The sequence below is a fragment of the Coregonus clupeaformis genome, unplaced genomic scaffold (assembly GCF_020615455.1).
Source record: "Coregonus clupeaformis isolate EN_2021a unplaced genomic scaffold, ASM2061545v1 scaf0957, whole genome shotgun sequence".
NCBI lineage: Eukaryota > Metazoa > Chordata > Actinopteri > Salmoniformes > Salmonidae > Coregonus > Coregonus clupeaformis.
The window spans coordinates 194,074-205,724 of record NW_025534411.1 but is presented as its reverse complement, the minus strand read 5'-3'; the positions used below and the strand labels follow the sequence as shown (position 1 = coordinate 205,724).

The 11,651-nt window shown below is 54.4% G+C and overlaps 1 protein-coding gene across 1 annotated transcript in view; it reads right to left on the bottom strand.

Moving 5' to 3' along the window:
• Window positions 1–10: 10 nt before the first annotated feature.
• LOC121548201 (FH1/FH2 domain-containing protein 1-like) overlaps window positions 11–11,651 on the bottom strand; it is a gene marked incomplete at its 3' end in the record, with an annotated part of 87,429 nt that continues 75,788 nt past the window's right edge. The window contains exons 8-12 of the mRNA XM_045217183.1: window positions 10,427–10,521; window positions 9,431–9,574; window positions 7,890–8,082; window positions 7,592–7,784; window positions 11–173 (exon numbers count right to left, since the gene is read on the bottom strand). Coding sequence (XP_045073118.1) covers window positions 11–173; window positions 7,592–7,784; window positions 7,890–8,082; window positions 9,431–9,574; window positions 10,427–10,521 — 788 coding nt within the window. The remainder of the gene's footprint in view (window positions 174–7,591; window positions 7,785–7,889; window positions 8,083–9,430; window positions 9,575–10,426; window positions 10,522–11,651) is intronic.

Genomic DNA, 11,651 nt, shown 5'->3' with positions numbered 1-11,651 from the left:
CAGAGAGAGCGAGAGAGAGATCCAGAGAAGTGATGGAGGTGTAGTCAGACCTGCTTGCGGCTGGAGAGGCAGAAGAAGCAGGTTCCTCAGAGATGGAACCAGCCTTGTTAAAGAGCCGTGACCTCCTACTGATCCCCAGGGCGGACATGTGATGACTGAGGAATGATCGCCCCCTAGTGGCACAGTCAGGACAGGACAGGACCAGACCAGGGAGAGAGAGGAGAGGGTTTCATGACGGCTGCTTATCAGATGGCACCCTATTTGTTATATAGTGCACTACTTTTGACCAGGGCCCAGGGCACTAAATAGGGAATAGGGTGCCATTTATTTCAGACAACCGAGAAGAGGGTTAACACCAAATTATAAAGGAGGCAGACAGTCAGCAGGCTAGAGGACAGACAGCAGGCTAGAGGACAGACAGAGACAGACAGCAGGCTAGAGGACAGACAGAGACAGATAGCAGGCTAGAGGACAGACAGAGACAGACAGCAGGCTAGAGGACAGACAGAGACAGACAGCAGGCTAGAGGACAGACAGACAGCAGGCTAGAGGACAGACAGAAGACAGACAGCAGGCTAGAAGACAGACAGAGACAGACAGCAGGCTAGAGGACAGACAGAGACAGACAGCAGGCTAGAGGACAGACAGACAGCAGGCTAGAGGACAGACAGAGACAGACAGCAGGCTAGAGGACAGACAGAGACAGACAGCAGGCTAGAGGACAGACAGAGACAGACAGCAGGCTAGAGGACAGACAGAGACAGACAGCAGGCTAGAGGACAGACAGAGACAGACAGCAGGCTAGAGGACAGACAGAGACAGACAGCAGGCTAGAGGACAGACAGAGACAGATAGCAGGCTAGAGGACAGACAGACAGAAGGCAGGCTAGAGGACAGACAGACAGCAGGCTAGAGGACAGACAGCAGGCTAGAGGACAGACAGCAGGCTAGAGGACAGACAGCAGGCTAGAGGACAGACAGAGACAGATAGCAGGCTAGAGGACAGACAGAGACAGACAGCAGGCTAGAGGACAGACAGAGACAGACAGCAGGCTAGAGGACAGACAGACAGCAGGCTAGAGGACAGACAGAGACAGACAGCAGGCTAGAGGACAGACAGAGACAGACAGCAGGCTAGAGGACAGACAGAGACAGACAGCAGGCTAGAGGACAGACAGAGACAGATAGCAGGCTAGAGGACAGACAGAGACAGACAGCAGGCTAGAGGACAGACAGACAGACAGCAGGCTAGAGGACAGACAGACAGCAGGCTAGAGGACAGACAGAGACAGACAGCAGGCTAGAGGACAGACAGAGACAGCAGCAGGCTAGAGGACAGACAGAGACAGACAGCAGGCTAGAGGACAGACAGACAGCAGGCTAGAGGACAGACAGAGACAGACAGCAGGCTAGAGGACAGACAGCAGGCTAGAGGACAGACAGCAGGCTAGAGGACAGACAGCAGGCTAGAGGACAGACAGACAGCAGGCTAGAGGACAGACAGACAGCAGGCTAGAGGACAGAGACAGCAGGCTAGAGGACAGAGACAGACAGCAGGCTAGAGGACAGACAGAGAGACAGCAGGCTAGAGGACAGACAGACAGACAGCAGGCTAGAGGACAGACAGACAGCAGGCTAGAGGACAGACAGACAGCAGGCTAGAGGACAGACAGAGACAGACAGCAGGCTAGAGGACAGACAGAGACAGACAGCAGGCTAGAGGACAGACAGAGACAGACAGCAGGCTAGAGGACAGACAGACAGCAGGCTAGAGGACAGACAGACAGCAGGCTAGAGGACAGACAGACAGCAGGCTAGAGGACAGACAGACAGCAGGCTAGAGGACAGACAGACAGCAGGCTAGAGGACAGACAGAGACAGACAGCAGGCTAGAGGACAGACAGACAGACAGCAGGCTAGAGGACAGACAGAAGACAGACAGCAGGCTAGAGGACAGACAGAGACAGACAGCAGGCTAGAGGACAGACAGAGACAGACAGCAGGCTAGAGGACAGACAGACAGCAGGCTAGAGGACAGACAGACAGCAGGCTAGAGGACAGACAGAGACAGACAGCAGGCTAGAGGACAGACAGAGACAGACAGCAGGCTAGAGGACAGACAGAGACAGACAGCAGGCTAGAGGACAGACAGAGACAGACAGCAGGCTAGAGGACAGACAGAGACAGACAGCAGGCTAGAGGACAGACAGAGACAGATAGCAGGCTAGAGGACAGACAGAGACAGACAGCAGGCTAGAGGACAGACAGACAGAAGGCAGGCTAGAGGACAGACAGCAGGCTAGAGGACAGACAGCAGGCTAGAGGACAGACAGCAGGCTAGAGGACAGACAGAGACAGATAGCAGGCTAGAGGACAGACAGAGACAGACAGCAGGCTAGAGGACAGACAGAGACAGACAGCAGGCTAGAGGACAGACAGACAGCAGGCTAGAGGACAGACAGAGACAGACAGCAGGCTAGAGGACAGACAGAGACAGACAGGGCTAGAGGACAGACAGAGACAGACAGCAGGCTAGAGGACAGACAGAGACAGATAGCAGGCTAGAGGACAGACAGAGACAGACAGCAGGCTAGAGGACAGACAGACAGACAGCAGGCTAGAGGACAGACAGACAGCAGGCTAGAGGACAGACAGAGACAGACAGCAGGCTAGAGGACAGACAGAGACAGACAGCAGGCTAGAGGACAGACAGAGACAGACAGCAGGCTAGAGGACAGACAGACAGCAGGCTAGAGGACAGACAGAGACAGACAGCAGGCTAGAGGACAGACAGCAGGCTAGAGGACAGACAGCAGGCTAGAGGACAGACAGACAGCAGGCTAGAGGACAGACAGACAGCAGGCTAGAGGACAGAGACAGCAGGCTAGAGGACAGAGACAGACAGCAGGCTAGAGGACAGACAGAGAGACAGCAGGCTAGAGGACAGACAGACAGACAGCAGGCTAGAGGACAGACAGACAGCAGGCTAGAGGACAGACAGACAGCAGGCTAGAGGACAGACAGACAGCAGGCTAGAGGACAGACAGAGACAGACAGCAGGCTAGAGGACAGACAGAGACAGACAGCAGGCTAGAGGACAGACAGACAGCAGGCTAGAGGACAGACAGAGACAGACAGCAGGCTAGAGGACAGACAGACAGCAGGCTAGAGGACAGACAGACAGCAGGCTAGAGGACAGACAGAGACAGACAGCAGGCTAGAGGACAGACAGAGACAGACAGCAGGCTAGAGGACAGACAGACAGACAGCAGGCTAGAGGACAGACCGACAGCAGGCTAGAGGACAGACAGACAGACGGCTAGAGGACAGAGACAGCAGGCTAGAGGACAGAGACAGACAGCAGGCTAGAGGACAGAGACAGCAGGCTAGAGGACAGAGACAGACAGCAGGCTAGAGGACAGACAGAGAGACAGCAGGCTAGAGGACAGACAGACAGACAGCAGGCTAGAGGACAGACAGACAGCAGGCTAGAGGACAGACAGACAGCAGGCTAGAGGACAGACAGACAGCAGGCTAGAAGGACAGACAGAGACAGACAGCAGGCTAGAGGACAGACAGAGACAGACAGCAGGCTAGAGGACAGACAGAGACAGACAGCAGGCTAGAGGACAGACAGAGACAGACAGCAGGCTAGAGGACAGACAGAGACAGACAGCAGGCTAGAGGACAGACAGACAGCAGGCTAGAGGACAGACAGACAGCAGGCTAGAGGACAGACAGACAGCAGGCTAGAGGACAGAGACAGACAGCAGGCTAGAGGACAGACAGACAGCAGGCTAGAGGACAGACAGAGACAGACAGCAGGCTAGAGGACAGACAGAGACAGACAGCAGGCTAGAGGACAGACAGCAGGCTAGAGGACAGACAGACAGCAGGCTAGAGGACAGACAGAGACAGACAGACAGCAGGCTAGAGGACAGACAGAGACAGACAGACAGCAGGCTAGAGGACAGACAGACAGCAGGCTAGAGGACAGACAGAGACAGACAGCAGGCTAGAGGACAGAGACAGACAGACAGCAGGCTAGAGGACAGACAGACAGCAGGCTAGAGGACAGACAGAGACAGACAGCAGGCTAGAGGACAGACAGCAGGCTAGAGGACAGACAGCAGGCTAGAGGACAGACAGCAGGCTAGAGGACAGACAGAGACAGACAGCAGGCTAGAGGACAGACAGAGACAGACAGCAGGCTAGAGGACAGACAGAGACAGACAGCAGGCTAGAGGACAGACAGCAGGCTAGAGGACAGACAGACAGCAGGCTAGAGGACAGACAGAGACAGACAGCAGGCTAGAGGACAGACAGAGACAGACAGACAGCAGGCTAGAGGACAGACAGAGACAGACAGACAGCAGGCTAGAGGACAGACAGAGACAGACAGCAGGCTAGAGGACAGACAGACAGCAGGCTAGAGGACAGACAGACAGCAGGCTAGAGGACAGACAGACAGCAGGCTAGAGGACAGACAGACAGCAGGCTAGAGGACAGACAGAGACAGACAGCAGGCTAGAGGACAGACAGAGACAGACAGCAGGCTAGAGGACAGAGACAGACAGACAGCAGGCTAAAGGACAGAGACAGACAGACAGCAGGCTAGAGGACAGAGACAGACAGACAGCAGGCTAGAGGACAGAGACAGACAGACAGACAGCAGGCTAGAGGACAGAGACAGACAGACAGACAGACAGAGACAGACAGACAGACAGCAGGCTAGAGGACAGAGACAGACAGACAGACAGACAGAAGTCTAGAGGACAGAGACAGACAGACAGACAGACAGCAGGCTAGAGGACAGAGACAGACAGACAGACAGACAGCAGGCTAGAGGACAGACAGACAGACAGACAGACAGACAGACAGACAGACAGCAGGCTAGAGGACAGACAGACAGACAGACAGACAGACAGACAGACAGAGAATAGCAGCAACCCTCAAACCCCCAACCCAGAAACAGAACATAGATAGACCATGCACAATGGAGAAGCTAAAAGAGAGAACTATTTAGAAAAAGACAACTTCTTGATTACGCTCCTGATTCCAAACAGTTTATTGCTCAAGTATGGAAATGTACAGAGTTGGACAGTGAAGAACACGTTCTCTAATTTCACCGAACAAACATCAGCTGAATAAAGCAGTTCATTTATCTGCACATAACAGTGCATGAAGCACATTCACCCAATCAGCCCACTACAGCAACAACACAGGCATACATAAAGTCCAAGTGAAGGTATGCAGGTACACCTATCAACATGCTGGTGCACGGCCTGCAGTTTATCAACCATCGTCTCTAATGACGATTAGCTGGGTAACTAAATGGGACAATTCACACGGTTTCGCTGCACACACACACACACACACACACACACACACACACACACACACACACACACACACACACACACACACACACACACACACGGGGGGACTAGCTGATAACAGTACATCTAGCTGGGTCCACATTGTGCCTGTCAGGAGCTTCCTGTCCCCCTGTGCTGTGGTAATCAGAACCAGAGAGTGACTGGAGCGGACTGAGGAGGAGGAAGACTGTCTTTACTGTGGTAGTCAGAACCACAGAGTGACTGGAGCGGACTGAGGAGGAGGAAGACTGTCTTTACTGTGGTAATCAGAACCACAGAGTGACTGGAGTGGACTGAGGAGGAGAAAGACTGTCTTTACTGTGGTAATCAGAACCACAGAGTGACTGGAGCGGACTGAGGAGGAGGAAGACTGTCTTTACTGTGGTAGTCAGAACCACAGAGTGACTGGAGCGGACTGAGGAGGAGGAAGACTGTCTTTACTGTGGTAATCAGAACCACAGAGTGACTGGAGCGGACTGAGGAGGAGGAAGACTGTCTTTACTGTGGTAGTCAGAACCACAGAGTGACTGGAGCGGACTGAGAGGAGGAAGACTGTCTTTACTGTGGTAATCAGAACCACAGAGTGACTGGAGCGGACTGAGGAGGAGGAAGACTGTCTTTACTGTGGTGGTCAGAACCACAGAGTGACTGGAGCGGACTGAGGAGGAGGAAGACTGTCTTTACTGTGGTAGTCAGAACTACAGAGTGACTGGAGCGGACTGAGGAGGAGGAAGACTGTCTTTACTGTGGTAGTCAGAACCACAGAGTGACTGGAGCGGACTGAGGGGGAGGAAGACTGTCTTTACTGTGGTAGTCAGAACCACAGAGTGACTGGAGCGGACTGAGGAGGAGGAAGACTGTCTTTACTGTGGTAGTCAGAACCACAGAGTGACTGGAGCGGACTGAGGAGGAGGAAGACTGTCTTTACTGTGGTAGTCAGAACCACAGAGTGACTGGAGCGGACTGAGGAGGAGGAAGACTGTCTTTACTGTGGTAGTCAGAACCACAGAGTGACTGGAGCGGACTGAGGAGGAGGAAGACTGTCTTTACTGTGGTAGTCAGAACCACAGAGTGACTGGAGCGGACTGAGGAGGAGGAAGACTGTCTTTACTGTGGTAGTCAGAACCACAGAGTGACTGGAGCGGACTGAGGAGGAGAAGACTGTCTTTACTGTGGTAATCAGAACCACAGAGTGACTGAGCGGACTGAGGAGGAGGAAGACTGTCTTTACTGTGGTAGTCAGAACCACAGAGTGACTGGAGCGGACTGAGGAGGAGGAAGACTGTCTTTACTGTGGTAATCAGAACCACAGGGTGACTGGAGCGGACTGAGGAGGAGGGAAGACTGTCTTTACTGTGGTAATCAGAACCACAGAGTGACTGGAGCGGACTGAGGAGGAGGAAGACTGTCTTTACTGTGGTAGTCAGAACCACAGAGTGACTGGAGCGGACTGAGGAGGAGGAAGACTGTCTTTACTGTGGTAGTCAGAACCACAGAGTGACTGGAGCGGACTGAGGAGGAGGAAGACTGTCTTTACTGTGGTAGTCAGAACCACAGAGTGACTGGAGCGGACTGAGGAGGAGGAAGACTGTCTTTACTGTGGTAGTCAGAACCACAGGGTAGGTAACACTGGTGAGAGACAATCAGCTGCCTTTGGCCTGTTGCTCCATAACTATACTGCCTCCTAGAGGAAGGACAGCCACACTGCCATCTAAAAACACATGGAGCACATGCAAATAAACAGGATATTTCAGGATATTTTCTGAAATCTAAATTACACTGGATTGCAATTGGCTTGTAGGTGGACTGGCTAGAGGCATTAGCAGTGAACTATGTCAAGCCCATGCACAGGTAGAAACACACGCTGGCACACAGAGACGCACACAGAGACGCACACAGAGACACACACAGAGACACAAACAGAGACACACACAGAGACGCACACAGAGACACACACAGAGACGCACACAGAGACGCGCACAGAGACGCACACAGAGACGCGCACAGAGATGCGCACAGAGACGCGCACGGAGACGCGCACGGAGACGCGCACAGAGACGCGCACAGAGACGCGCACAGAGACGCGCACAGAGACGCGCACAGAGACGCGCACAGAGACGCGCACAGAGACGCGCACAGAGACGCGCACAGAGACACACACAAGGAGACACACAAAAACACAGGTCTGTTGGCCTGTATTCCACAATACTTACAGGTTGGAGGTTGTCTTGGGCTCCTGTTCGGTGGGAGAGGGAGACGGGGAGGCTGCAGTACCGTTGGTCGCCCCAGGGGGCGGTAGAGGAGAGGACCTCTGAGAACCAGAGTCTGATGGGCTGGAGGTGGGGGAGAGGGGTGAGGCGCTACGGGAGGAGGAGGGGAGTGGGGAGGTGGTCCTACTCAGCCCTGCTGTAGGGCTGTTGGAGGGAGAGGAGGAGGAGGGGGAGAAAGGAGAGGAGGTGGAAGGGGAGAGAGTGGAGGAGGGAGAGAAAGGAGAGGAGGTGGTAGGGGAGAGAGAAGTGGAGGAGGAGGTGGATAGAGAGATAGTGTTGGATGTGGTAGGGGAGGAGGAGAGGATGTCGGGGAGGTTCTGAGCTGAGGATCTCCTCTGCCTCCTGCCCTCCTGTTCGCCGGCTGTCACCTTCCTCCTCTCCTTCCTGATGTGAGGAGCAGCCTCCAACTCTCCGTCCTCCTGCCTCAGAGCCCTCTATACAGGAGGAAACTACGGTTAGTAAAAGAGGAAGGAGGGAGAGAGGGCTGGAGGAGGGAGAGGGGGCTGGAGGAGGGAGAGAGGGCTGGAGGAGGGAGAGAGGGCTGGAGGAGGGAGAGAGGGCTGGAGGAGGGAGAGGGGGCTGGAGGAGGGAGAGGGGGCTGGAGGAGGGAGAGGGGGCTGGAGGAGGGAGAGAGGGCTGGAGGAGGGAGAGAGGGCTGGAGGAGGGAGAGAGGGCTGGAGGAGGGAGAGAGGGCTGGAGGAGGGAGAGGGGGCTGGAGGAGGGAGAGGGGGCTGGAGGAGGGAGAGGGGGCTGGAGGAGGGAGAGAGGGCTGAGGAGGGAGAGAGGGCTGGAGGAGGAGAGAGGGCTGGAGGAGGGAGAGAGGGCTGGAGGAAGGAGAGAGGGCTGGAGGAGAGAGAGAGGGCTGGAGGAGAGAGAGGGGGCTGGAGGAGGGAGAGAGAGCTGGAGGAGGGAGAGAGGGCTGGAGGAGGGAGAGAGGGCTGGAGGAGGGAGAGAGGGCTGGAGGAGGGAGAGAGGGCTGGAGGAGGAGGGGCTGGAGGAGGGAGAGGGGGCTGGAGGAGGGAGAGAGGGCTGAGGAGGGAGAGGGGGCTGGAGGAGGGAGAGGGGCTGGAGGAGGGAGAGGGGCTGGAGGAGAGAGAGAGGGCTGGGAGGAGGGAGAGAGGGCTGGAGGAGGGAGAGAGGGCTGGAGGAGGGAGAGAGGGCTGAGGAGGGAGAGAGGGCTGGAGGAGGAGAGAGGGCTGAGGAGGGAGAGAGGGCTGGAGGAAGGAGAGAGGGCTGGAGGAGAGAGAGAGGGCTGGAGGAGAGAGAGAGGGCTGGAGGAGAGAGGGCTGGAGGAGGGAGAGAGGGCTGGAGGAGGGAGAGAGGGCTGAGGAGGGAGAGAGGGCTGGAGGAGGGAGAGGGGGCTGGAGGAGGGAGAGGGGGCTGAGGAGAGAGAGGGGCTGGAGGAGGGAGAGGGGCTGGAGGAGGGAGAGAGGGCTGGAGGAGGGAGAGAGGGCTGGAGGAGGGAGAGAGGGCTGGAGGAGGGAGAGAGGGCTGGAGGAGGGAGAGAGAGGCTGGAGGAGGGAGAGAGGGCTGGAGGAGAGAGAGGGCTGGAGGAGGAGAGGGGGCTGGAGGAGGGAGAGGGCTGGAGGAGGGAGAGGGGCTGGAGGAGGGAGAGAGGGCTGGAGGAGGGAGAGAGGGCTGGAGGAGGGAGAGAGGGCTGGAGGAGGGAGAGAGGGCTGGAGGAGAGAGAGAGGGCTGGAGGAGGGAGAGGGGGCTGGAGGAGGGAGAGAGGGCTGGAGGAGGGAGAGGAGGTGTGTGTGTGAGTATCTCTGTGTGTGTTACCTCATATATGGTGAACTGTTGTTTCAGGTCCGGCTCAGTGACCTTGCTGCTCATGTGTTTCTGCATAATGTGTTCCATCCCCTGCTGTTCCAGACAATCGGTCACGTCATAGAACGAGTCCTGGTCCGGGAGGGCCGACAGCGTCTGGGTTCAGACAGAGTTAATCAACCAATCAGACAGCGTCTGGGTTCAGACAGAGTTAATCAACCAATCAGTCGATCAATCAACCAATCAGACAGCGTCTGGGTTCAGACAGAGTTAATCAAACAGTCAGACAGGGTCTGGGTTCACACACAGAGAGAGACAGAGACAGAGACAGAGACAGAGACAGAGAGAGAGAGAGAGAGAGAGAGAGAGAGAGAGAGAGAGAGAGAGAGAGAGAGAGAACAGAGAGAGAGAGACAGAGAGACAGAGAGAGAGACAGAGAGAGAGAGAGAGCAAAAAACAGAGAGAGAGACAGAGAGAGAGACAGAGAGAGAGACAGAGAGACAGAGAGAGAGCAGAGAGAGAGACAGAGAGAGAGAGAGAGAGAGAGAGAGAGAGAGACAGAGACAGAGAGATCCTCATGTACATACAATTAGTTACTACATTATTTGGTGGTTATTACTTTATTCAGTGCAACTAGACCTTAACAGCCTTCTAACAACGCAATACAATTTCACTAGGACCCTAAGGAGGCTTCCTAACCGTGTTCATGGTTAAGGTGAACAGTTCACTAGGACCCTAAGGAGGCTTCCTAACCGTGTTCATGGTTAAGGTGAACAGTTCACTAGGACCCTAAGGAGGCTTCCTAATCGTGTTCATGGTTAAGGTGAACAGTTCACTAGGACCCTAAGGAGGCTTCCTAACCGTGTTCATGGTTAAGGTGAACAGTTCACTAGGACCCTAAGGAGGCTTCCTAACCGTGTTCATGGTTAAGGTGAACAGTTCACTAGGACCCTAAGGAGGCTTCCTAACCGTGTTCATGGTTAAGGTGAACAGCTCAACCTAACAAACCTTGTTGATGAGGTTCATGGTTAAGATTAACAGCTCAGTGTCTGATCCATTCTTCTCCTCCAGGATCTCTGTCAGGTATGTCCACGGCTTCACACCTACACATACAGAGAGTTAGATTAGTAATTTACATACAAACACACACACACACAGAGATAAGCCAGCCACTCACAGTTAGATAAGCCAGCCACTCACAGTTAGATAAGCCTGCCAAACACAGTTAGATAAGCCTGCCACACACAGTTAGATAAGCCTGCCACCCTCACAGTTAGATAAGCCTGCCACCCTCACAGTTAGATAAGCCTGCCAACCTCACTGTTAGATAAGCCTGCCACCCTCACTGTTAGATAAGCCTGCCACCCTCACTGTTAGATAAGCCTGCCACCCTCACTGTTAGATAAGCCTGCCAACCTCACTGTTAGATAAGCCTGCCACCCTCATTGTTAGATAAGCCTGCCACCCTCACTGTTAGATAAGCCAGCCACTCACAGTTAGATAAGCCTGCCAAACACAGTTAGATAAGCCTGCCACCCTCACAGTTAGATAAGCCTGCCACCCTCACAGTTAGATAAGCCTGCCACCCTCACAGTTAGATAAGCCTGCCACCCTCACAGTTAGATAAGCCTGCCACACTCACTCACAGTTAGATAAGCTTGCCACTCTCACAGTTAGATAAGCCTGCCACCCTCACTGTTAGATAAGCCTGCCACCCTCACTGTTAGATAAGCCTGCCACCCTCACAGTTAGATAAGCCTGCCACCCTCACAGTTAGATAACCCTGTCACACTCACTCACAGTTAGATAAGCCTGCCACTCTCACAGTTAGATAAGCCTGCCACCCTCACAGTTAGATAAGCCTGTCACACTCACAGTTAGATAAGCCTGCCACTCTCACAGTTAGATAAGCCTGCCACTCTCACTGTTAGATAAGCCTGCCACACACACAGTTAGATAAGCCTGCCACCCTCACTGTTAGATAAGCCTGCCACCCTCACAGTTAGATAAGCCTGCCACCCTCACAGTTAGATAAGCCTGCCACCCTCACAGTTAGATAAGCCTGCCACTCTCACTGTTAGATAAGCCTGTCACACTCACTCACAGTTAGATAAGCCTGCCACACACAGTTAGATAAGCCTGCCACTCTCACTGTTAGATAAGCCTGCCACACACACAGTTAGATAAGCCTGCCACCCTCACAGTTAGATAAGCCTGCCACTCTCACTGTTAG